Source organism: Lontra canadensis, unplaced genomic scaffold (assembly GCF_010015895.1).
Source record: "Lontra canadensis isolate GAN:19392208 unplaced genomic scaffold, GSC_riverotter_1.0 scaffold54, whole genome shotgun sequence".
NCBI classification, from domain to species: domain Eukaryota; kingdom Metazoa; phylum Chordata; class Mammalia; order Carnivora; family Mustelidae; genus Lontra; species Lontra canadensis.
The window spans coordinates 4,697,247-4,724,664 of NW_022631048.1; the positions used below are offsets into that span (position 1 = coordinate 4,697,247).

Below are 27,418 nucleotides of genomic sequence, written 5' to 3' on the forward strand. Positions count from 1 at the left end.
TCTCAACTGATACCAAAAGATTGGGATCATTCCCTGCATATATTCAGACCACAATGGTTTGAAACGAACTCAAACACTAGAGGAAATTTGGAAGGAACTCAAATACATGGAAATTAAAGAGCATCCTACTAAAGAATGAATGGGTGAACCAGGAAATTAAAGGAAATTTTTAAAAATTCATGGAAACAAATGAAAATGAAAACAGGACAGTTCAGAACCGTTGGGATACAGGAAAAGTGGTCCTAAGAGGGACTGAGCTGAAGGAAGTATGTAGCAATACAATCCTTTTTCAAAAAACAAGGTCTCAAATATACAACCTAACTTTATACCTAAAAGAACTGGAGAAAGAAGAGCAAATAAAGCCTAAACCAAGCAGGAGAAGAGAATGAAAGAGGAGAGATCACAACCAACACTGAAGAAATACAATTATAATAATGTATTATGAGTACCTATATGCCAACAAATTCAGCAATCTGGAAGAAATGGATGCATTCTCAGAAACGTAAAAGTACTAAAACTGAAACAGGAGAAATAGAAAACCTGAACAGACCCATAACCAGCAAGGAAACTGAAAGCAGTCATTAAAAATCTCCCAACAAACAAGAGTTCAGGGCCAGATGGCTTCTCGGGGGAATTCTACCAAACATTTAAAGAAGAATTTAATACCTATTCTTCTGAAACTGTTTCAAAAAAAAGAAAAAGAAAGAAAGAAAAAGAAATGGAAGGAAAACTTCCCAACTCATTCCATGAGGCCAGCATTACCTTGATCCCAAAACCAGACAAAGAGCCCCCCCTCCCCAAAAAGGAGAATTACAGACCAATATCCCTGATGAACAAGGATGCCAAAATCCTCACCAAGATACTAGTCAACAGGATCCAATAGTACATTAAAAGTATTATTGGCCGTGACCAAGTGGGATTTATTCCTGGGCTGCAAGGGTGGCTTAACATCTGCACATCAAAAAACAAAGGACAAGAACCGTATGATCCTCTCAATTGATGCAGGAGAAGCACTTGACAAAATACAGCATCCTTTCTTGATTAAAACTCTCCACACTGTAGGGATAGAGGGAACATACCTCACTATCATAAAAGCCATTTATGAAAAACCCACAGAGATTATCATTCTCAATGGGGGGAAACTGAGAGCTTTTACTGTAAGGTCAGGAATACAACAGGTATGCCCACTCTCACCACTGTTGTTCAACATAGTACTAGAAGTCCTTGCCTCAGCAATCAGACAACAGAAAGAAAAGGTATTCAAATTGGCAAAGCAGAAGCCAAACTCTCACTCTTCGCAGATGACATGATACTTTAAGTGGAAAATCCAAAAGCCTTCAAAATTGCTAGAACTCATACAGGAATTTAGCAAAATGGCAGGATATAAAATCAATGCACAGAACTCAGTTGCATTTCTACAAACTAACAATAAAGACAAAAGGAAGTGAAATTAAGGTGTTGATCCCATTTATAATTGCACCAAAAATCATAAAATAACCTAGAAATAAACCTAACCAAAGAGGCAAAGGATCTGTGCTCAGAAAACTATAGAACACTCATAAAAGAAACTGAGGGAGACACAAAGAAGGGAAAAACATTCCATGGATTGGAAGAACAAATATTGTTAAAATGTCTATGCTACTCAGAACAATCTACAAATTTAATGCAATCTCTATCAAAATACCATTGACACTTTTCACAGAACTGGAACAAATAATCCTAAAATTTATATCGAACCAGAAAAGACCCCCAAATAGCCAAAGGAATGTTGAAAAAGAAAACTAAAGCTGGTGACCTCACAATTCCAGACTTCAGGCTCTATGACAAAGCTGTCATCATCGAGAGAGTATGGTACTGGCACAAAAACAGACCCATAGATCGATGGAACAGAATAGAGAACCAAGAAATGGACCCTCAACTCTATGGTCAACTAATCTTTGACAAGCAGGAAAGAACATCCAATGGAAAAAGGACAGTTTTTTCAATAAATGTTGCTGGGAAATTGAATAGCCACATGCATTTAAGGCACTGTGGCTGACCGGGAAGCCAGGACCAACATTTGTAGATCTGGCATCTTCCCAGATGCTGTCTCATAAGAGTTTCAAAAAGTCAGAATCCATTCCTTGCATTTTAATACAGAGAGATAATTACTTTTTATCCTTTGCAGTTTTTCTGTGTTGCTTTTGACAAAGGTGGCAGAAGCCCTAAAATTAATAAAGTCTTCAGGCATGTTGCCCTGGTATAAAGGCCCTTATATGTGTTTCCAACAAAGGGAAGTCATAATTATCAGGCAGCTCTAGGATCTAAAGTGGAAGTCTGATCCTCTGGATTTTCTTATACCTCTCCCAGGGCTGTGGATAATTTCTCCTCCCACATTCTTGACTACACCCATCTTTTATGAAAAATGGTACTCTGTCTGCATTTCAGAGGAGGTCAGTAGAATCTTAGCATTGATGCTTTGGTGTATGCGTGTGTGTATGTTTCTGTGTGTCTGTGTGTGTGTGTGTGTGTGTGTGTGTGCCTGTGTTCGTGTGTGTGCGTGTGTTTCTGTGTGTCTGTGTGTGCCTGTGTTTGTACATGTGTACATGCGCAGGCACACACCTTTTTAAGCTAATAGGAATAGGAATTTTTATTATTTATACATCCAAATAGGTACATTTCTATATAGTCACTAACAGGTTGTTGAGATTTCCTTATAACTGGAGCCAGTTTAATTTTATTGGCCAAGTATACAATATATGTGTATTACACTTTCAGATTTAAAAGAAAAAAATCATCCTTGCTTAAAATTGCTAACATTAACTGAAGATTTTTTTTTTAATCTAGCTATTTGAAATCATTATTCTTTCTCTTTTGAGACCCTTTCTAGCAATGTCTAACTCTTTAGTTTGCCTTTTCTTAAGGACTTAAAGAGCTAATATAAGGTGATTTTGTTCTCCTAGGTGCATAGTAACTATTGGATGAGGGAAAAGGGGACTTCTCAGGAGGAACTTTATTCAAGAGCAGGAGAATCTGACTTTTCAAAGAGCTGCTCTGTAACCTGGAACAATCCTATGGTTTATGGTGTGCTCCCAGACAACCTGTCTTAGGAAGAGTCTATTGTTTTCTCAGACATTCCAATGGTGCATGATGAAGCACTTTGAACTAAAAAGGACATACGGGCAACATACATCCCAGGTATAGGACACAGGGGCCAATTATTGCTTCTGGGTGTGCATGTGTGTGTCTCTGTGTGTCTGTGTGTGTGTGTGTGTGTGTGCCCGAGTCTGTACACATGTACATGCGTGGGCATACACCTTTTTAAGCTAATAGGAGTAGGAAGTAAGAACATACTGAAGGCAAACAGAATTGGATTCAAATCCCTGCTCTCTGACCTACTAACTGTATGTCTTTGAAGCTGGGAATAAGATACCCAAACCCAACAGTTGTATGGGCATTTTTTCCTTTACTCCTTCATATATTTAGTTCTACTCTTAAAATGTTAACAACAATAATACAGGGGGAAATATGGAATAAAGAAACAGATAATACCATTTTGTCATAATTTTTCTTCTTACTTGGATTGTACATGTTAAAATTGGCCTGATGCTTTCCTCATTCATCACCAAATATTAAAATATCCAATTACCCTGTATTTCCCAAACAATACACAGGGATATAAAAAAAACTGAGATGGGTTCATACTTCTGGTCAGCAGGGTTATTCATGTAGAGTTAGGGTCCAGAACTCGGGGTGTGATGGGTCCAGGATTTGTCCTCTCTGGGTTTCTAAGTCTGTGTATCTGCATGGACAAAAGTCAGTGGCCACTGTTCTTATCATCCAGAGTTGTACTATGATATGGGGCTGAAAGGTAGTTCCATTGTTATTCTTGATGATATGATGGTTTCCATATCACACAAAAGAAACCTCTGTCCCACCCTCTGGCTTCTCAGTTCCTAACACCAATCTACTCCAGCCATGGACTCCCATGGTTCTCTTCCACACCTTCATACCACCAGTGACAGCATCACTTCCAAATTTTCAGTTCCAAGAGTACATGACTCTTGGGCCATCCTCTCCCTACTTTGCAGCGAACTTCCCCACCCTGCCTATTGCACTCATGTTTTCTCCTCCCTAGCTAAGATTCTACCATATATCACTCCAATCTGTTGCTTGCCCCTTTCGTCGCTGTGTCACTGTCATGTGGCTAAACCCAGTCCTGGTTAAGCCCAATTCCATCTACTCTTTATTTGCTTCTAGGAAGCAGAAGAATCTTCCATTAGTCTCTGACCACAAACCTCAGGGGTCCTTTAGTACTCCCCAGAAGCACTCTGCCTTTCCCACACTTAGAGAAGGCTATTTCACATTTTCTTCTTTTTCCTCAAACCTCAGCACTCCTCCACTGTCAGGTGATGACCTGTCTTCCTTCACTGAGAAAATGGAGGCAATCAGAACACAACCAGCTTGTACCCACACTACCTGGTCTACGAGCCTGCCTGCATGTGGGCGATGCGCTCTCCTATTATTGCTGCCAGGTCAGCCTCTGCATGTGTGCAGCACCCTATCCCATCTTGCCTTCTAAGAAACTCATTCTGAAAGTAGTATGGCTCTTGCATAGTCAGTTCTTACCCATACTGGAGCTTTCCCAAGACATCACATGACATTCCTGCTCAAAACTGACTTTTTCCCCAAACAGCATTCTTGCCATAGCCATCAAGTCCTAGATGGTCTACCCTTAGATGGTCAGCGTACTGCCACCTCCTTGTTTTCCATTTAGTTCTAGCCTCACTGGTTGTCCTTCTGACTCTTGAATATAGCAAGTTGTCTGTCCTCAGGGCCTTTTGCACTTCCTATTTCTCTGCTTAGAATATTTCACCAAATATTGAAATGGGATACTCTCTCTCTTCATTTAGGATTTTTCTCAACATACCTCCACAGAGCAAGCTTCTGTAACCACCCAAAGTGAAATCTTTGCTCCCCACACACCCCCATGCTTTGTTTGGGGTTACGTTATAATTTGTCTGTGTTTGCTCCCATGTTAAAGGGTAACCTCCAGGGTCATGAAGCTGTTTCCCAGCACCAGCTAGAACAATATCTAGCATGTAAGAGGGCCTTCATAAAACATTTGTACCTAGTAGGCTTGGGTCCAAGCCCTGGTTCAGACACTTAACTAGGTGGCCTTGGACAAGTTACTAAACTTCTTTGAGACTCAATGATATAGGTAGGTGATAAAAATGGACCCACGGGGCGCCTGGGTGGCTCAGTGGGTTAAAGCCTCTGCCTTCAGCTCAGGTCATGATCTCAGGGTCCTGGGATCGAGCCCCGCATAGGGCTCTCTGCTCAGCAGGGAGCCTGCTTCCTCCTCCTCTCTCTCTCTCTCTCTGCCTGCCTCTCTGATTACTTGTGATCTCTATCAAATAAATAAATTATTTAAAAAAAAAATGGACCCACTTCACAGGACTGTTGGAAGGATGTCTGAGGATGAAATGGGGCCTGTGACACTTTCAGTACTAGTTTATCAGGTAATATGCCTACAGTAAGGATTAACTCATATTATGATGAGCATGAGCTAATCCTGAAACCGTTTCTCCCTGGGACTGCTTCAGCTCTCTGGCTGCAAAATACATAGACTTCAGTATCAGTAGAATAGAGAGAAGCTAAATGCATGTTTGGATAATATACAGAAAGTTTGAAAATGCCAAAAGTAATGAGTTAGTACCTGTAAGTAAGAGTTTAATTCTTTCGTTAAAGATGTTTTCTTCAAAAGAATTTACTGGCCCTAGAATAGTACCCGTGAGATGGATGGATGGTTGGTTGGATGGATGGTTGGATGGATGGTTGGGTGGATGGGGAATAGTTCCAAATGATGGCTGAGTTATGCGTTTTATTTTAACAAATATTTGTAAGAAAAGAACTAGATCGGAAGTAGTATGGATTACTTTTAGTGGACGAGTCTTGTTTAGAGACCTTGTCTTTGAGGAGCACAGTTTAGGCAACTAGAAGGAGGGCCTTGGCTTTCTCCAAAGCCCTGGGGGCTGCAGAGGTGTGAAGTAGGTATGAGGTTAGTGGATGCTGAGCAGTCTTTAATGAAAGAGCAAGAACTCTCCTGCCGTATGTGAGAGAAGGGTTAGTACCCACTCATCACATGATCCTGCAAAGTGTAGGCAGCAGGAGGCCCCCGATGCATCTGGAGAGTAGGAAGCGGCTCCTCAAGGGCCCTGTGGCTGCAGAGTGCCTGGGGACCGACAGCAAGCCCATCCTTGGATGTTAGCAGGCTCTTCCTAGTTTCTCTTAGAAAATGAGTATCCCTGTGGCATGTCATGGGACAAAAGACATTATACTGGAGAGAGGCAGATATGCTTGTTTGCCCAAACATAAATACATTTTTATGTGAGAATGCATCCTAGAAATGTTAGAGCAAGTTAGCAAGGGGGAAATGGTTTGTGTGGAAGCAAAGGCATCTTTTCAGGAGCATCTTTCATTGGGTGAGGGGTACATACTGTCACAGTTTCATCAAACACTGCCCATCCCTCCCTGGGTGATTCCTCACATTGCTGGTCTGCTCAGTCCGAGGGAGTAGATGGTGACAAAGAGCTCTGTGCAGAATGCAGTCTTTTTCTTTCACCAGCAGAAATAGCTGCTGACATATTCCCCTTGATTTCATTTACCCAGAGGTTTTCAGGTAATTAATTTAACAGCTGTTTTCAAAAAGCAGAATTAAAGCCATTCTCTTTTCCCCCCCAACCTCACAGATTTAGATGCAAAGACCTAACTATTGGTGCGCCTGCCTTCTTAGCTACTGGTGGTGGTAAAGTACAAAACCCAGGTCCGAAAGTACAGTGGACTTGACGAGTTTCGTAATCTGTTAGAACGAGCTTCTAAATTCCAAGAGGATTCAAAGACAGAGAGGTGCAGTACAGGACTCCTCTCTTTCCCTGAGCACTCTCGTTTACCACTTAATGGAGCAAGGTCCCCTCCTCCCCATTGTCCTACCATGCTGTTGGGACCTCGTCATGCTTCACCTGGGCCCTTGCAGCTGCATCAGTGTTATGGCTTCTGACCTCGTGGTCGCAGCCTGAGGTGTAACCTAGACTCACCGGGGGAGCTTTAAGGATGGATGTCCTTGCCACACCCAGAGGGTCCACCTCCTCGGGTCTGGAGAGCCTGGGTGTAGGTACAGAAATGCCCTGCATGTCAGCCTCCGGGCTATGACCATGGGAGCTTTGGAGCACAGTCTAAGCTTTGAACTCCTGTCCAGAACATCACCACGCTTCTGCAATGAGTATGTCTTCCTTTCTGAAGTGAATTGGATCATTTAAAGATAAAGTTATTCCCCCAAAATAAAACCAAACATTCAGTGACTCTCTCTTGCCTATAGGTAAAGGTCAAGTTCCTAAACATATATTACAATAAAAAAGAAATAAAAATAAAGCATACATTTAAATGTCCCAAACATGGCAACACCAGCCTCCACTTCCTGACGCTGCAGAGTCTCAGGGACACCATGCTTTCCAGCTCAGGGATGGGGCAGTGCTGGCAGCTCCCAGAACACCAGGCTAGTTTGCATCAATCTGCCTTTGCTGCAGTGGTTCTGTCTGCCTACAGCCTCCTTCCTCCCCTACCTCCCTTGGCTCATTCCGCCTCATCCAGCGGATACCCAGTTCAGGAGTATTCAGCTCCAGAGCAAACCTGGGCCATACCTCCAGCTGCACAGTATTGAAGCAATCCATTGCCTGTCAGAAGATCAGCATCCTAATGGAAAATGCCAAGTACCCCATGGCACTCGAGGGCTGCAGGAGAGAGATTTGGGGGTGGACCCCCTGGCCCTGCCTCTCCCACTGCCACTCTCCCCTTCGTGTACTTTTGTGGCACCTTTCCCTGACTTCTTTCCCCTGGCTTTCAGAGTGTGCTCTGGCATGGTTTGGCTTTAGTGAAAGTGTGGTCTGTCAGTGCATGAAGCACACAAAATGATTGATTTGAAAGACTGATGAACAATGAAAGAATTGTTACTTAAGGGGAGGGTATCATTCAAGGAGACAGAAAAGTTCTATACATTTATGCATACGGACATATACACATGTACATACATATACATGTTTATAACATACAACATAAGTTATTCTGTATGCTATATGAGGTTTTATACACACATAGGTATTTCTGAAAAGTTGAGAAACACAGAATAAATTCTTTTTTAGATAGTAGGTTAGTTATATTTCCAAATGATACAGTTAATATATTTACCCTCCAAACGCCTTTCCAGGTGTTTTAAATTTAAAGCAGTGGCTCCAGTTGTTAATCATGAAGTGTCAATTTCTTGCCCCTACAAAGTGTCCTAAGAGTCTGGAAACACAGGGAAAAGTGTGTGTGTGTGTGTGTGTGTGTGTGTGTGTGTGTACCCACATGCCCTGCCTTGCTCCAAGGAGGCTCTCAGGCTACTAACAGAATATACAAGCAGTCAAGGGTGGGGCTCCTGGGTCAGGTTCGTGTGCTCAGGACCATGGTGGGCACACATTTTACAAGGGCTGTGGTGGGGGCTGATGGCTCTGTATTCAAGTGGTCCTTGCTAACAGGAGAACAAGTCCAGTTACAGAGTTCATGGTTTACCAGGGATGAAAACTGGCCACAGCTGCTCAGGAGAAGTACATCTGTTGGTTCTAAGAAAGGGCAGATGTTTTTCAAAAGGCAAGAAGAATGTGTGGAAAATGAGCTCTGGCTCATAAAAGAAATAGAGTGAAGAAGGTTGTGTTAGTCTTCTATTGTTGTGTAATGAATGACCACAAAGCTAGCAGCTTAAAACAGCACAGATTAGCTCACAGTTCTGAAGGTCAGAAGTCCCACACATGATGGCTGCATTCTCTGCTCAGTGGATCGCAAGTAAATACAAAATCAAGGCATCAGCCAGGCTGAGTTCTCATTTGGGAGTTCCAGGGGAATTCTGCTTTCAAGCCCAGTCTTGCTGAAGAACTCAGTACCTCGTGGTTGTAGTTCCTTTTTCCTTGGTGGCTCTTCAAGCTAGCAGTAGTGCATCAAATCCTTCTCACTCTGAAACTCTGACTTTCTCTTTCTCTCTGCCCTTCGGACCCAAATTTAAAGGGTTCGTGTGATTAGATTAGATGCACCATATTATCTCCGCCTCTCAAAGTCAACTGTGACATATCCTGTCACCTAATCATGGGATCAGTCCCTGGGATTATGCAGGGCTGGTATACCAGGGGCAGGAAACCTTGAGGCCCCTGGAAACTCTTTCCTGGTCCAAGAAAATTCTTAGGACCCTTCTTTCCTGCCATAAGGCTTAAAAGGGCCCCTTCAGTCCTCCCAGTTTTGGGGGTTAAAGATGGGGGAGGAAAGAGACAAGCCAAACCAACTCAACTGGAATTCCTAACTACCCACATTATGTAGATGTTCACTCCCAGGAATGCACGTGGTCTCTGAAGAAACAGAGCTGCCACCCTTCTTTCCCCATGAGCTGCCAAGTACTTGCCCTTAGTCCAGCTTTACCACAAAGTAACCAGGGAGATGCTCAGAATTCCCTACAGGCTTCCCCTGTCTTCTGATGGAACCTTTCCAGAAGTTCTGCCCACCACCACCTCCCTGCCTGCTGTGGCTCTGTAACCCCTAATCTCAACCTGTGACCCTTCATCCTAGACCCATGGTCCCTCAGATCAGCTCCACAATAAGGAAGATGTGCTCATCCACTGTCTGGGCCAACTGAAGAGCATAGAAGCTAACATAAGCTTACTGCACAGTTGCTTCTATTTTTCTATTTCATGAAGGCCTAGATGATTAAAATAGCAGCTTAACATGAATTTGTTGGAAAACTGAGGATAGAAAAATATGGACAAGGTTCCAAGTACATTAAATTAATTCAGATGAGTGTGGCATAGCAGACAATGCATTTGTTGACCTGAGGTGTAGATTTATAAGAGAGTCTGGCAGAGCAGAAAACTGACCCAGACATACAGAAGGCCTGGAGGCAGCTTTCAGACTACCTTGTGGTCACGTCTCTTTTTCAGAGCCAGCCAGGCAGATGCCTCGATTGACCTCTTTATGCTTCATGTTCTTCATTGAAGAGTAAAGAATCGAATACTAGATAACCCGCTAACATAATACTTAACAATAAAAAGCCAGAGGCTCAAAAACAAGTCACAGTATAAATAACAACACCGGCCTCATTGAGAGCTTCTACAGTGCCAGCCTTTGTGCTGAGTGTTTCATGTGCACCTCATTCAGGTCTCAGGAGAACCCTGAGAGGAGGTTCCGTTCTGGCCTCCGTTTGGCAGAAAGGGACCGTGAGACTCAGAAGAGTTGATTGTTTTGCCTTGGGCCACACACTGAAGAGAAGCCAGCAGAGAAGGGGGTGCACAGACTCTGGTTTGAGCTGTCAGCACCCAATAGAACACCTGCTTATCACAACCTCCATACATTTTTTGGTGAAATACGAGAGCAGGAAACAAACTGTGGGAGTGATGTCATCAAGGTGGTGGTATAGGAGATTGTAGCTTCTGTCACCCCACAAACATCCACAATTAGCTGTCCATGAGCAGAAACAGCTCTGGGGGAGCTGCGGAGTTCACATAAGAAACTTCAGCAATGCAGTGAACAAAAATCCTAGGAATAATCACACAAGAATAGAAGGAAGACAGCTTTGGCAGCATCGTCATCTCCTTTCCCAGGCTGACACTGCTCAGCACCCCCAGGGATGTGACACCCATAACTACCCAAAGGAATGGATAGATTCAGTGCAGATAGAAGGAGTTCCCCTCTCTGGGAAAGGAAGGACAGAGTGAGTGTCCCCAGTATTTTAGGGCACAACACAAAGGTCCCACTTGGATTTCACCACACCCAGACCAGCTAAGCTGAGCTATTTAGAGCTAGCTAGGAACAAGGAAGGAAAATAAGGTCTACCAATAGCATGCAGCAGGAACGATCATGATTCACGGTGACCTGCTCTATAGACAAACCCAGCAGCTTCCACCACTGTAAAAGGAATTAATGGCCAGCTCAGCTGTGGCAGAACTCCTCCAGATTTTACCAGCTTTTGCCCCATAAGTACTTGTGTCTGCCAGTGCAAACTATCACAGTCCGTCTTAGCTCACTCTACCCCCTTCCACCAGAGCCTGCAAACCACACCAGGAGCCAGCCTAGGCCTCTGCAGCTGTTGCAAATGCAAGATGCCACCATTGAGCCCCATGGCTGACCTTCATCACTGTGTATGCCAAAAACTGTAATAAGAAACAAAGGTCATCATATAATTACAAAGGGGTCTATTTATAGCATCTATCTACCATCTATATCTATATGTCTATATTTATATATTAAACAACACATTTTTAAACAACCAATGGGCCAAAGAAGAAATCAAAGAGAAATTTAAAAATACCTTGAAACAAATGAAAATGAAAATACAACATATCAAAACCTGTAGAATGCTGCAAAAGCAGTTTTAAGAAGGACTTTTATAGTGAAAAATGTCCACATTAAGAAAAAAAAATCAAATAAACAATCTAAATTTATACTTTAAAGGAACTAGGAAAAAAAAGAACTAAGCCCAAAGTTAGCAGAAAAAAAAAATAACAAAAATCCCAGCAGAAATAAATGAAAAAAGACCAAAAAAACTATAGAAAAGACTAACAAAACTAAGAACTAACTTTTTTGAAAAGATAAACAAAATCCACAGACCTTTAACTATGCTAAGAAAAAAGAAAGAAAACTGAAATAATAAAATCAGACGTGAAAGAGGAGACATTCTAATACCTCAGAAATTCAGAGGCTAATAAGTGATGACTGTGAATATTTATACACTAACAAATTTGATAACCTAGAAGAAATGGAGAAATTCCTAGAAACATACAACCTACCAAAACTGAATCATGAAGAAATAGAAATCTAAACAGATCAATAATAGGTAAGGGGATTGAATCAGTAATAAAAAACTTTCCAGGAGATCCCAGGATCAGATGGTTTCATTGGTTTTTCCTATCAAACATTTAAAGAAAAATTAACACCAGTGCTCTTCAAACTTAAAAAAAAATGAAGAGGAGGGAACACCCCCAAACTCATTTTACAAGGCCAGTAATACCCTAAAACCAAAGCCAGATAAGGACACCATAAGAAAGAAAACTGCAAACCAATATCTTTGATGAATATAGATGCAAAAATCCTCAACAACATATTTGCAAACAGAATTTAACAGTACACTAAAGGGATCATACAGTATGATCAAAGTGGGATTTATCCTTCAGATGCAAGAATGGTTCAACATATGCAAATCAATAAGTAAAATAAACATTAATAGAATGAAAGATAAAAATCATGTGATCAAGTCAGTAGATGCAGAAAAAGCATTTGATAAAATACAACATCCTTTCATGGTAAAAAAAAAAAAAATACAAAAAATTGGGCAGAACATACCTCAGTGTAATAAACGCTGTATATAACAAGCCCAGAGTGAAAGGCCAACATGAAAGGTTGAAAGCTTTTCCTTTAAGATCAAGAATAAGATAAGGGTCCCCATTCACATAGTATTGGAAGTCCTAGCCAAAGTTATCAGGCAAGAAAAAGAAATACATGCATCTTAATTGGAAAAGAAAAAGTAAAGTTGTCTTTTGTTTGCAATGATACAGTCTTTTTTAAAATATGATCTTATATATAGAAAATCTTGAAGACCACACCAGAAAACTCTTAGAACTAATCACTCAGTGAATTCAGTAAAGTTGGAGGATACAGAATTAACATATGTACATCAGTTGTTTCTATATACTATCAGAAAATGCCAAAGAAATAAGGAAAAAAAATTACCACTTACAATAGCATCAAAAACAAATACTTAGAAATACATTTAACCAAAGAAGTAAAAAGTGTGCACTGAAAAGTATGAGGCTTTGATGAGAGGAATTAAAGAAGACACACACAAAAAATAGATATTCCATGTTCATGGAGCAGAAGAATTAATGCTATTAAACACCCATAACTACCCAAAGGAATGGATAGATACAGTGCAGTCTTTATCCAAATTCCAATAGCACTTTTCATAGAAATAGAAAAAAAAAATCCTAAAATTTGTATGGAACCACAAAGGACCCAAAATAATCAAAGAAATCCTAAGAAAGAACAAAGCTGGAGATACTACACTTCCTGATTTTGAACTATACTACAAAGCTATAGTAATCAAAACAGGATGGCACTGGCATACACAAAGAAACGTAGACTGATGGAAAAGAAACAAGAGCTCAGACATAAACCCTTATATATATAGTCAACTAATATTGACAAGGAAGCCACGAATCCTTAATGTAGAAAGGATCATTTCTTCAATAAATGGTATTGGGGAAACCACATGCAGAAAAAATGAATTAGACCTATATCTCCTACCATTCACAAAAATTAACTCAAATGGATTAAAAACTTTAGTGAAATACCAGAATCCATACAATTCCTCAGAGAAAACATACAGAAAAAGCTCCTTGACCTTGTCTTGGCAATGATATGTTGGATAGGACACCAAAAGTACAGGCAACAGAGCAAAATCAACAATAAAGCAAAAATTAATAAGTGGAACGACATCAAACTAAAAAACTTGTGCACAGCAAAAGAAAAAAAAAACAAAATGAAAAGGCAACCTACAAAGTGGGAGAAAGTGCTTGAAAATCATGTTATCTGATAAGGTGCCAGTATCCAAAATATATAAAGAACTAATGGACCTCAGTAGCCAAAAACAAACCAATTTAAAGATGGGCAGAGGACCTGAATAGACATTTTTTCCAAAGAAGACATACAGATGGGCAGCAGACACATGAAAAGATGCTCAACATCACTCATCATTAGGGAAATGCAAATCAAAACCACAATGAACTATCACCTCACACCTATTAAAATGGCCATCATCAAAAAGATAAGAGATAAATGCTGGTGAGGATGTGGAGAAATAGGAATCCTTGTGCACTGTTGGTGGGACTGTAAATTGGTGCAACCACTCTGGAAAACAGTATGGGGTTCCTCAAAAAATTAAATACAGGGACACCTGGGTGGCTCAGTCAGTTAAGCATCTGCCTTTGGCTCAGGTCATGCATGATGCCAGGGTTCTGGGATCAAGTCCCACATCAGGCTCCTTGCTCAACAGGGAGCCTGCTTCTCCTTCTGCCTGCCACTCCCCCTATTCATGCTCTCCCACCCTCCCTCTTTCTCTCTCTGACAAATAAATAATAAATAAATCTTTAAAAAATTAAAAATAGAATTTCCATATAATCCAGCAATCTCACTTCTGGTGTCTATCCAAAAATATGAAAACAGAATCTTGAAGAGATATCTGTGTTGCCATGTTCATTACAGCATTATTCACAGTAGCCAAGCTCTGGAAACAACCTAAGTGTCCATCAATGAGTGCATAGGTAAAGAAAATGTGAGATAAATATAGATATAGGCATATAGATATATGAATGATATTATTCAGCCATGAGAAAAAAAGAAATCCTGCCATTTGCAACATCATGGAGGGATCTTGAGAGCATTGTGCTAAGTGAGATAATGCAGACAGAGAAAGACAGATACTGTATGGTATCACCTATATGTGCAATCCAAAAAAAGCCAAATTTATGGAAACAGAGTAGTAGAGGGGTGGAGAGGTGGGGCATGGTGGGGAGATTTTTGTCAAAGCATACAAATTTTTAATCGTAACATGAATAATGTTCTGGGTATCTGATGTCGATCATGGTGATTATAGTTAATAATACTACATTATGAACTTGAAAGTTACTAGGAGAGTAGATCTTAAATGTCCTCACCTCAAAAATGAAATGGTAATTATATGACATGATGGAGGTGTTACCTAAAACTGTGGTGATAATCATTCTGTGGTATATAAGTGTATCAAACCAACACATTGTATGACTTAAACTTACAACATCGTTATATGTCAATTATATCTCAAAGCTAGGGGAAAAATAATTTGACAGGATTTCAACAACAAGAAAAACTGGCATATACATCCAATAGATTATTCAGCCATAAAGAGGATTAATCACGGGGAAACATTTTGATGGTTAATTTTATGTGTCAACTTGACAGGGACACAGGGTGCACTGATATTTGGTCAATTATTCTGGGGTTTTCCTGTGAGGGTACTTTCGGATGAGCTTAACATTTATGTTAATAGACTGAGTAAAGCAGATTGCCCTCCCTAATGTTGGTGGGCCTCATCCTAGGAACTGAAGATCTAAATAGAAAATAATCCTAACCTTCTCTTAAATGAAAGGGAATTCCTCCTGCCTGACTGACTGCCTTCTAGCTGAGACATCAGGTTTTCCCTGACATAGGACTCGGACGGAACCATCAGCCCTTCATGGGTCTTGACGGCTGACTTTCACACTGGAACTTACACCATCAGCTCTCCTGAGTCTGCAGCTTGCTGACTGCAGATGTTAGGACTTGTAAGCCTCTAAAAATGTGTGACCCAGTTCCTTATTATATGTGTGTGTATACACGCACGCGCGTACACACACACACACACTGTTGGTTCTGTTTTTCTGGAGAGCCCTGATTCGTACAAACCTCAAAAACATTACACTAAGTGAAAGAATCTAGTCACAAAAGGCCATATATTGTATGAACCCATATATATGAAATATCTAAAATATGTAAATCCACAGAGACAGAAAGTAAATTAGAGGTTTCCTGGGGCTGGGGAGGAGAGAAGAGTGGAAAGAAACTGCTCAGTGGGCATAAGGTTTAAGATTTTACTCTGAGTCGTTAAAATGTCTAAGATATAGAGAAAACAGTGGTCACACAATATTGTGAATGTGTTAAATGCTACTGAATTGTTCAATTTAAAATGGTCAATTTTAGGGGTGCCTGGGTGGCTGAGTGGGTTAAAGCCTCTGCCTTTGGCTCAGGTCATGATCCTAGGGTCCTGGGATCGAGTCCCACATTGGGCTCTCTGCTCAGCAGGGAGCCTGCTTCCCCCCCCAACCCCTGCTGGCCTCTCTGCCTACTTGTGATCTCTGTCTGTCAAATAAAAAATTAAAAAATAAAATAAAATGGTCCATTTTAGGGGTGCCTGGGTGGCTAAGTTGGTTAAGCCTCTGCCTTGGGCTCAGGTCTTGATTTCAGGGTCCTGGGATCCAGCCCCACATTGGGCTCTCTGCTCAGCGGGGAGTCTGCTTCCCCCTCCCCCTCCCTCTCTGTCTGCCTCTCTGCCTGCTTGTGATCTCTCTCTGTCAAATAAAAAAAATATTTTTTTTAAAAAGGTCAGTTTTATGTTGTGCAAGTTTCACCTCCTGAATTATTTTAAATGAAACAGAAAAAAGTAAAAAATACATACATACATACCCACACACACCCATGTACATACACACATGCACACGTGTGTACATGATTACATGTGTACACAGTATGTGCATGCCCCCATACATGTATGTGTGCCCATACATGTGCATGTACATGCATACTCACATGCACACATACATACCACACACATATGTACATACATACATACACACCAAAAGCTTCCAGGGAGCCACGTTGGTATCACATTTCATGGAATCTAAAATGCCATGGATATTAAGATGCATCATTGATTTTCATACCACCATGCTGGAAAAAGCTTCCCAATTAGAATTATAAGACACATTGATGATTAGCGATACCCCGATTTCACAGCATTAACATGGAAAGCAATGGGTGTCTTAGGATTGATGAAGGCAGCTCTGGAGAGATGGCCTGGGAGAGGTGTGCTACTGCCACTTCTCAGCTTCAGTTGCTTACTCTGGATATTCTGGAAAAGTCTGAAACCCACATTTTAAATAGTTTAATTTAAAAAAATATGTTGGAAACTAATTTTTTAAAACTCTATGACTGTATTAGCCAAAGAAAACACATCACTAGACCATACAGCCTGCAGTGTCACTTGTGCTCAGTGAGTGCAAAAGAGTGCCTTTTGCAGGTGGAAGCAGGCCGCAGTGATCAGCTCACAGAGAGTAGAGAGGAGGACCCTTCACAGACTGAGGCCTTCACTGTCTAGGTGACAGTCATCCGGACAAGGAAGCGAGATCTGCAGAGAATTGGATTTTTCGTCCCTAATTGGTACAGGCTTGAACACAGCACATGGGGCCCCCATGGGCCAAGGCATTACAGAACCTGCTTCTGGTGCTTGGAAATAGGATCAGGACAGTTGGAGATAAGGGCTACAGACAAATCTAAGGCATCTTTCTATTACTGTTTGAAAGAAATCGACACTTAAGACTGATGCTTCTCCGAGTGTGGTCCTCTCAGCAGCATTAGCCTCATCTGAACCTTGGTAGAAATACAGACTCTTGGGCCCTCCCCAAACCTACAAAATCAGACTCTCGGGGATGGGGCCTGGTAATCTATATTTTATGAAGCCCCGCGGGTGATTCTGATGCATGCTAAAGTCAGAGACCTCAGCGCCGGAACAAAGGGAATGACTCAACTATGTCTTAGAATTTGGTAGAGTATGGGACGCCTGGGTGGCTCAGTTGGTTGGATGACTGCCTTCGGCTCGGGTCATGATCCCGGGGTTCCGGGATCGAGTCCCACATCGGGCTCCCAGCTCCATGGGGAGTCTGCTTCTCCTTCTGACCTTCTCCTCGCTCATGCTCTCTCTCACTGTCTCTCTCTCAAATAAATAAATAAAATCTTAAAAAAAAAAAGAATTTGGTAGAGTTTGTTACACGCCTACTTTCAGAATGGTCTACCCTATACAAGAAACTATTTTTTAAACAAATAGCTAGAAAAACTAAAAATCATCAGGGAACATCCAGGATTTGCTTACTTCTAGCTAGCATTGCTCTGTACCCAGTCTCCTCACTTTATTTAAGAAAGCCAAATGCCTAGCCTCTCAGGCACAGCAGCCCCATGTCCCCAAGGAGATTTGCTCCCGGTGCCAATGTCTGCAGTTCTGTGTTGCCCAAAGCAGTCAGAGCTAGAAAATCATTCCCCAGTAGTTACACGTTTTATTCAATTCACGCAATGAAAACTAGGAGGAATACCTCATTTTCCAACCCCTCTCTTTTTGCCCAAAGTGATTAGCAGAAGACCCCTGAGATTGGGAAGCCCATGCCTTGCCTTCAAGGCAATAAAGTAGGAGCAGTGGGGATTCTGGAAGCTGACTTGGTGACAGCAGCATCAGAAGGCAGAGAGGAGCAAGCAAAATAACAGAATAGGAGCTGAAGGGCTGAGCAGCCAGGCTGGGTCTGAGGAAATGGCCTCAAAGGGCTGAAGGGCTCTGTCGAAGGTTCTGCAACTCATTCTATTTAAGCAGAGGGACCAGAGGTGGATTCATCCCAGGTGCATTTGGGGAAGCCAACAAATTGTTCTGAGCTCAGCTTTCACACTTGTGAACTAGTGATGAGTGAATGATGCTTAATTTGCAAACCATTCTAAGAGTATGTCTAGAAGTACTGGCTCCGGGCTTGGCATGTCACCAGCCTTCATCCCTGTTACTTGTCTCTTGCCCCTTGGATGGGCCTTGTAAGTCTTCCATCACAGGTGTCCCTGGGGTTGGGAAATGGCCTGGGATGGGGCTGACTGTTAGAATTTTGTGTTTCATTCTTTTATGCCCCTAAAGATGACTTTGCACTTTAGGCTTGTAGACCTTTCTGCTGGAGAACTTGGAATGAGTTGCCTAACCACCTCATAATCATATTATGAGGATTCAGTAAGACAAATGTACTTAAAAGTGCTCTATAAACATTTATAATGTGTTTCTTTGTTTATTATTTGCACATTGAACATTTCAGAGACTTGGAGGTAGAAAGGAAACTTGGAACTTGGATTTGTTTGATTTCTTTTTATGTTTTTTTCCAAGGCAGCTTGGAGGCATATCAGATTAACTATGAGATGGAGGCAAAATATATCGAACTGTATGGGAACTGTATGGGAACTGTATGATCTCTGATCTAAAATGGAACCCATAATTCCCTGCTCTTGGCTGCTAATATGCCACAGCTTGGATAGCTCATTATTGGTAATGCTGTGTTAGCTGGCACCCGATTTTTAAATTCATATTAACAATCATGGAGCCCTGCACTTTGCATTTATAGGAAAATGAGAGTTACCTGGGTCAGGTAAATAAATAAAGATTCAGGGGTGCCTGGGTGGCTCAGTGGCTTAAACCTCTGCCTTTGGCTCAGGCCATGATCTCAGGGTCCTGGGATCGAGCCCCACATCGGGCTCCCTGCTCAGCACAGAGCCTGCTTCCCTTCCTCTCTCTCTGCCTGCCTCTCTGCCTACTTGTGATCTCTGTCAAATAAATAAATAAAATCTTTAAAAATAAATAAATAAAGGTTCAGTGAAGTCATGAATTTCAACTTCTGGCATCATTGTTGCTTGAATTGTTCTGGAACTGAACACAAACCTTGTCAGCATCTTAGGAGGAAGAGTCATCTACAATTATTTGAGAATAATTGTGGCTATATAAATGGAGTTAATGCATTAGAATTGAGCATACTGTGGCCACACCCCTGTTGGAAATGCTGGGGGTGGGCAGTGTGCTACATGGAGCTTTTCCAGCTTTTACCTGAGGAAGAAGAGCCAGGTCCGGGACATTTACAGAAACAACTCAGAGTCACCTTTCCCGTGCAAGAGAGTTCTTTGAAGACTCCTTTTTTACCTCAAAATGCACACATATTTTGCATTCGACTTTAATGCTCTTCATGTTTGTTTTTAAATTAGTTTTACCCCAAATTTTGAGTACAGTGGGTGCTCCACAGCAGATGTTTTCCCCCTTCACCCTACCCCAGGGCACACTTGCCTACCTCTGGGAAGGAGCGGGCACCCGTTGAGAAACCTCTGTGTTCTCAGAGACTGGGGGACGGAGGATATAGGTTAACACACTCATATGACCACGTGTTCGAGGCTCGCATGTTTCCAGCGAACAGTTACACACCTTCACACTGCTGAAGCAGAGTTCCCCTGCCAGGGTAAAAAGGCCTGCTCTCCACTCTGTTTTTTGCCCAATTGTGTTTTGGGAGCATGTAACGGTGTGGATTCATACTTAGAGCCTTTCAGACAACAGACCTAAAGAGAAAATGAGAATGTGAGTAGGAGAGATACATCAGAACTAACCCCAAAGCCCTTCACTCAACCCCAGGGGCCTTCTCCATAGCCTTCGGGAATCTTCCGCACACCACCAACAGATTAGGCTGTGAATCTGTTAAGCCAGTTGCCGAGGAGGCTTGTTGTGGAGACGTCTTTGTGGAAAACAACCAATGAACTGGCGAGGGCTGCATCTGACAGGAGGCCTCTGGACTAGCACCGGGTGGTTAGGGTAACAGCGAGGCATCACACATGGGAAAGAGCAAAGGGAACTAAGAGAACCTATTGACCCGAGAAGATGCGCAGTCGTCACCTGCCTCCATCACCTTACTCAAGTAGTTCCAGGGTGAACTCTCTGGCTGAGTCTTCACACCGTTTTCACAGACCATAAATGGTAGGGCGTCTATATGTGCAGCAGATCTTTTAACCTCAAACACACTCCTGGAACTCACCTCCACCAAGACGTCGGGATGCAGAACCTTCCTGAAACACGCAAACATTTTTCCTTCCTGGAAAATGTTAATCATGGTTACTGCTGGCCACCACATTCATATCGTCAATCTGGTGCCGAGATGACTGTAAATAATGTTAACAAAAAGCCATGAGCTAAGTAGATTTCTGTGGGGTTTTAAATGTGTCTCCTCTGTGAGCTTAGTAGCCTCTGAAAAATACACACTTCTCTCTTTGTCTACAGACCTGTTTTTTTGATACCATAAAGATGAAGAAATAGTTTGTAAATATCCTGCATAATGAGCAGAGGAATATTTAAATAGGAAGAAACAAGATATATATGCTTCAAACTATCCTTTGCTATGATTGCAGGTTTAAGCTTGTATAAGTCTGTTATGAAATGTGTAGTTTAATCCTCCACTTTTTAAAAATTGGAATGCACACACTTTAGACTTATAATTCTACAAGTCTATATTAAAGTATGGTTTTTGTTGTGTCTTCAGTGAACTTATATTCTGAGGAGATAAGGTAGATGTTGGCATCTTTAAACTAGAATTAGGAAGACAGTTGTCATTGTCCTACTCTGGCACGTACAGCAGCGTAAGGGGTTGTGGCCAGCCTACTGAGAGCTCCTATGGCCTTCATCTGGACATAGGTCTGACAAAGAAGAAAAATTTACATTAAGGAATTTTGATTTATGCTTAGGTGTTATTGGCCACTTCAAGAGTTAGGAGAAGGGTCAAGGCTGAGGACACAGTGTCTGAGCTGTTTGTTGACTTCTCTGGCTCTGTGTCAGCCAGGCGATGTTGAAGACCACACACAGAGTAGAAAGAATCAGGCTTTCCAAATTGAGGGGAGATAATGCCTTGGGACCAGCCCATATTCCCAGCCCACAAATCCCAGGCCGTGTCTTCCTCTGATTGTTTATTATCAAATGAGATTCAGGTAACAGACCTATCTCTTATCTCACTTGATGCCAAGATCCATTCCATATGCCACTGACATTGATTTCCTCTGCCAGCAGCCCAGGAGCCCTGAGATGCACCTTGCACTTGGGTCTGAAAACAGGTATACTGAGGAGATTTGCACATTAGCTAAAGCCAAGCACGTAGGCTCACCAGGGACACCAGCTTCAGTGTGAGGAAGGATTCTAGAAATCCCTTTGTACTCTCCTGGGCCAAAGCTGTGAGCCCTAGTGATGCCCATTCATTACACTTAAGTCTACAAAGGCAGCTTGATGGTAACATACAGTCACACTCTTACAGCATCAAGGATACTGAAAAGCAATAGAAACAGCCCCAGAACCTACAACAGAGACTTTGAGCTAGAGGTCGACAAGTTCAAGTTTTCTATCTTCTCCTTTCTCAGGACAGATTATCTTCTAAAAAGTGGACACTTGGGCACCTGGGCTCAGGTGGCTCAGTTGGTTAAGCCACTGCCTTCGGCTCAGGTCATGATCTTGGAGTCCTGGGATGGAGTCCCACATCGGGCTTCCCCTGCTCTGCAGGGAGCCTGCTTCTTCCTCTCCCTCTGCCTCTCCCCCTACTTGTGCTCTCTCTCTCTCTCTCTGTTGAATAAATAAATAAAATCCTTACAAAAAAAGAAGCGGACACTGTATGAATTTGCTTCATAATCTGACTTTAAAAATTATTTTCTGCAAATGCAGTGCTTTAAATAGTAAATCTGCCTTTGAATAAATAGTCATGATCATTTCTGAGTAGAACTCTCCTAGGAGAAAATGGAAGCAAGGACTTTAGTTGTTCTGATTAATATATTAGCAGATATATATTGAGCAATGCTGGAAAATAAAACATTTTAGCAACTTGACTTGCAAATACTTACCAGACTACAGATAATCCATGTAACAATTATGTTTCTGAAATTTCCCAGATTAAATAAGAGAGACCTCAGAGTAGTTCTTAATGCTGTGCTCAGGCTCTTCCCTAATACACAGAATTTCCTGGAAATCCCTAGATAATAATACAGATCAGAAGAAATGGAGGTACCACAGTTTTACAGCATACTTTGCTAAATGGAAACACATTATAATTACAGCAGTAAACATCTATTGACCTATCATTCTGTTGCCTTAGGGTCTGCTTTAATAAATAGTTTTTGCAAATTTGAATGTGAAAAGATGTTGTTTACATAAGTAGTTACAAAGAGACTCTAATATTACAGTAATTGTGTTTGTTGATTTCCATTACTCTGAAAAATACCCCTCCTCCCCACTAGCAGATCTTCTATTACTGGGAAAGACATAAGATTGCTAGAAGCTTGTTTTAATCAATAGTAGCCTAATAAAATCACAACACTGCTGTCTTTGTAGACTATAGTTGGAGAAATAACTATGATTAAGCATGTTTGCTTTGCAGTGTGAGTATCTATTCCAATGCTTGTTTTGCTTGTCTCCCATTTTCCTTCTTACAGATTTTTAAAAGCATTGGCTCTGATGAGACTGTCCAAGGCCAAGGAAGTCGGAGGCTGATCAGCTTTTCTCTCTCAGGTATGTTTTGCTCACCTGAAGGCCTATGGAGACAATAAAAAGGTCAACCAACAGTTAGGTGACCTACTTCAATTTGACTCTTACCTACAAGTTACTCCATCTCTGTGTGCCTCAGTTTCCCCATCTGCTAGTTTAATTCCACATTTAATTTAAAACAAAAATTAAAAATATCTGCTCAGTTTTCCTTGACCTCATAAGGATATCGGAAGAGTCAGTAAGTAATAGATGCCAAAGCACTTTGAGATGATAAGAATGAAAGCTGCCATTGCACTTTGCCTCCATCATCACTAGCATTATCTGAAAGTTTATAAAGTGGAGGTAGGGGAAAACCCAGGAAGAGAAGCAACCAGCAGACTGTCTAAATGAAGTCTCACATGAAGCTCATTTGGTAAAACAGATAAAAACCAAGCTGCTCAAAATAGTACATTTGTGGAAAAGTCAGTGAAAATCCAAATAAAGTATATAACTTAATTAATAGTATTTAGTTGAGTAATCTAATTTTTAAGTTTTCATAATGCATTATAGTTCTGTAATATATTAATAGTGGGGCAAACTGGGTAAAGATATCTTGAAAATATCTGTACCATCTCTGCAACTCTTCTGTAAATCCAGAATAATTTCAAAATTAAAAGAAAAACTGAGTTACTCTGCCTAAAATGATATACAAAGCTCAGAGCCCTACATATTAAATTCCATTCTAAGTGGTCTTTGGGGAGACACAATGGCATGAAACTCAAGGACTCCATGGAACACAGAAAACTGTTACCTTAGTTTGTTATCAACCAACAAATGTCACAGGCCATGAATGTCAGAGAGCTATATATATATATAATACAAAGACACTAAGTACGTGAGTGTCCTTGGGAGATAGACGGTCAATTGGCATTTTTTTCATGTCTAAGAGAGCCCCAGTAAAGCAAATGTGTGCCTAAAGAGCCACTGGTAAATAATTATAGCAAGATTGCAGGATAAAGGTTAATAAACAAAAAGTCAGTTGCTTTCCTGTATACCAGCAATGAACAAATGGAATTTGAAATTAAACACAAAATGCCTTCTTTTATTAGCACCCACAAAAAACGAAATGTTTAGATATAACTCTAACAAAATTTGTACAAAGTCTGTATGAGGAAGACTATAAAACTCTGATGAATGAAATTGAAGAACTAAATGAATGGAGAGATATGCCATATTGATAGATTAAAAGAATCAGTATTGTCAAGATTTTAATTTTTCTATAGAATCAATGCAATCCCAATTAAAACCCCAGTAAGTCATTTTGTAGATACTGATATATGACTCTAAAATTTATAGAGAGATGCAAAGACCCAGAAAACCAACACAGTATTGAAAGAGCAGATCAAAGTTGGAGAACTGACTTACTCAACTTCAGACTTACTACAGCTATGGTAATCAAGTTAGTGTCATATTGTGAAAGGACAGATAGATTGGTAGAACAGAATAGAGATCCAGAAAGAGACCCATATATATTTAGTCAACTGATCATTAACAGAGGAACAATGGCAATACAGTGGAATAAAGACAGTCTTTTCAACAGATGGTGCTAGAACTACTGGACATCTCCATGTAAAAAAAAAAAAAAAAAAAAAAGACTCTATATCCAGAATTTATACCCTTCACAAAAATTAACCCACTGAATAACTGTTAGAACTAATAAATTCAATAAAGTTGGAAGACACAAAATCAAAATACAAAAATCTGCTCTTTCTGTACTAATGATGAACTCTCAGAAAAAGAAAATAAGAAGATAATCCCATTTATAATTTCATCGGAAAGGCTGAAATACCTAGGAATAAATGTAACTAAGGAAAGACAGACCTGTACACCAAAAACAAGAAACACTGATGAAAGAAATTGAAGAAAATGCAAATAAATGGGGAGATAGTCCATGCTCATGGATGAGAAGAATTAATAGTCAAAGTGTCGATACTACCCACAGCAATCTATAAATTCAGTGCAATCTCTATCAATATTCCAATGGCATTTTTTTCACAGAAATAGAACAAAGAATTCTGAAATTTGTATGGAACCACAGAAGACCCCAAATAACCAAAGCAATCTGAGGAAAGAAGAGCCAAGTTGGAGGAATCATTCCCAATTTCAAACTATATTACAAAACTATAACAATCAAAACAGTATGATATTAACATAAAAACAAGACACATAGATAGATCAAAGGAACAGATAGAGAGTCCAGAAGTAAACATACTCTTTTATGGCCGTTTAATTTACAGCAAGGAGCCAAGAATATACAATGAGAAAAAGACAATCTAGTCAATAAACAATTCTGGGAAAACAGGACAGCCACATGCAAAAGAATAAAACAAGACCCTATATTTCACCATACAAAAACAATAACTTAAAATATATTAAAGACTTGAACATAAGACCTGAAATCACAAAACTTTTATAAGAAAGCATAGACCTGAGTCTTGGTGATTTTGGGGGATTTGACAAAAGCAAAGGCAACAAAAGCAAAAATAAATAAATGGGACTCCATCAAACTAAAAAGCTTTTGCACGACAAAGGAAACTGTCAACGAAATGGAAAGGAGTAAGAGAAAATAATTGCAAATTGTATTTCTGAAAAGGGGTTAATATCCAAAATATATAAAGGGGTTATATATCCAAAATATATAAAGAATTCATGCAACTCAGCAGAAAAAAATTTGTTTTGACTTAAGAATGTGCAGAAGATCCAAATAGACATCTCATCAAAGAAGACATATAGATGGCCAACAAGTACACAAAAGGATACTCAGTATCACTTACAGTAAGTGAAATGCAAATCAAACCACAATGAAATATCCTCTCACACATGTTAGAATGACTAGTATCAAAAGACAAGGGAGGGGCACCTGGGTGGCTCAGTCCTTAAGTGTCTGCCTTCAGCTTGAGTCATGACCCCAGGGTCCTGGGTGAGCCCCACATCCTGCTCAGTGGGAAGCCTGCTTCTCCCTCTCCCACTCCCCCTGCTTGTGTTCCCTCTCTCGCTGTGTCTCTCTCTATCAAATAAATAAATAAAATAAAATAAAAAAAAAAGACAAGGGGAAACAAGTGTTAGTGAGGTGGTAGAGAAGGGAACCTTCATGCACTATTGGTGGGGATGTAAGTTAGTGCAGCCACTATGAAAACCAGTATGGAGGTTCCTCAAAAAGTTAAAGATAGAACTACCATAGGGTTCAGCAGTTCCACTTCTGGGTGTTTATCCAAAGAAATGGAAACACTAACTCAAAAAGATATATGCACCCCCATGTTCATTGAGACATTATTTATAATAACCACGACACAGAAGCAACCTAAGTGTCCACTGATGGATGAATGGATAAAGAAATTGTGGCATATATATACATAATACAATGATATTCAGCTAAAAAAAAGAATGAAATCTTGCTATTTGGACAACATGGATGGACTTGAGGGCATTACACTAAATGAAATAAGTCACACAGAGAAACAGACCATATAACCTCACTTATACATGGACTCAAAAAAAAATCAAGCTCGTAGATTGGTTGGGGTTAGGCAAAATGGGTGAAGATGGTCAAAAGATACAAACTTCCAGTTATAAAACAAATAAATGATGTAAATGTAATGTACAGTATAGTGACTAAAGTTAATAATACTGTATTGTGTATTTGAAAGTTGCTAAGAGAATAGATCTTAAACGTTTTTATCAGAAGAAAAAGTTATATAACGATGTGTGGTGACGACTGTTAAATAGACTTATTTGGTAATCATTTTGCATTCATACAAATATAATACAAATTCATGAACCATTATGTTGTACACCTGAAACCAATACAATTTTATATGTCAAGTATACCTCAGTTTTTACAAATAACTCAAAAATGGATCAGACTTAAGTGTAAAATGCAAAACTATAAAACTCCTTGAAGGTAACAGGAGAAAATCTCCATGATGTTGGGTATGACAATGACTTGCTTTTTAGCTACAACATTGAAGATGTGGTGCATGAAAGAAATAATTGGTAAAGGATGAAGTTTATTAGAATTAAAAACTTCTACCCCACAAAAGACAATGTCGAGAATAAGAAGACAAGCCACACTGGGCAAAAATATTGACAAAATACTCATCTGTTAAAAGGAGCATTATCCATTATACAAAGAACTCTTGAAACTCAATATGAAAACATACGACTCACTTTAAAAAATGGGCCAAAGATCGTGGCAGACATCTCATACAGATGACAAAAAATCATGTGAAAATATGCTCCATATCGTATGTCACTGGGGAAATGCAAATAAAGACAACAATGAGATACCACCACATACCTATTAGAATGGCCAACATCCAGAACGCTGACAACACCAAATGCTGACAAGAATGTAGAACAGTGAGAACTCTCAGTGGTTGCTGGTGGGAATGCAAGTGGTACAGCCACGTTCAAAGA

General features: G+C 40.5%; 1 protein-coding gene across 6 annotated transcripts in view; it reads left to right on the forward strand.

Moving 5' to 3' along the window:
• HECW1 (HECT, C2 and WW domain containing E3 ubiquitin protein ligase 1) overlaps nt 1-27,418 on the forward strand; it is a 460,030-nt gene that overhangs the window by 280,555 nt on the left and 152,057 nt on the right. For all 6 annotated transcript variants that reach the window (XM_032874976.1, XM_032874979.1, XM_032874977.1 and 3 more), the window contains one exon: nt 22,912-22,987. In XM_032874976.1, the coding sequence (XP_032730867.1) occupies nt 22,912-22,987 (76 nt within the window). The remainder of the gene's footprint in view (nt 1-22,911; nt 22,988-27,418) is intronic.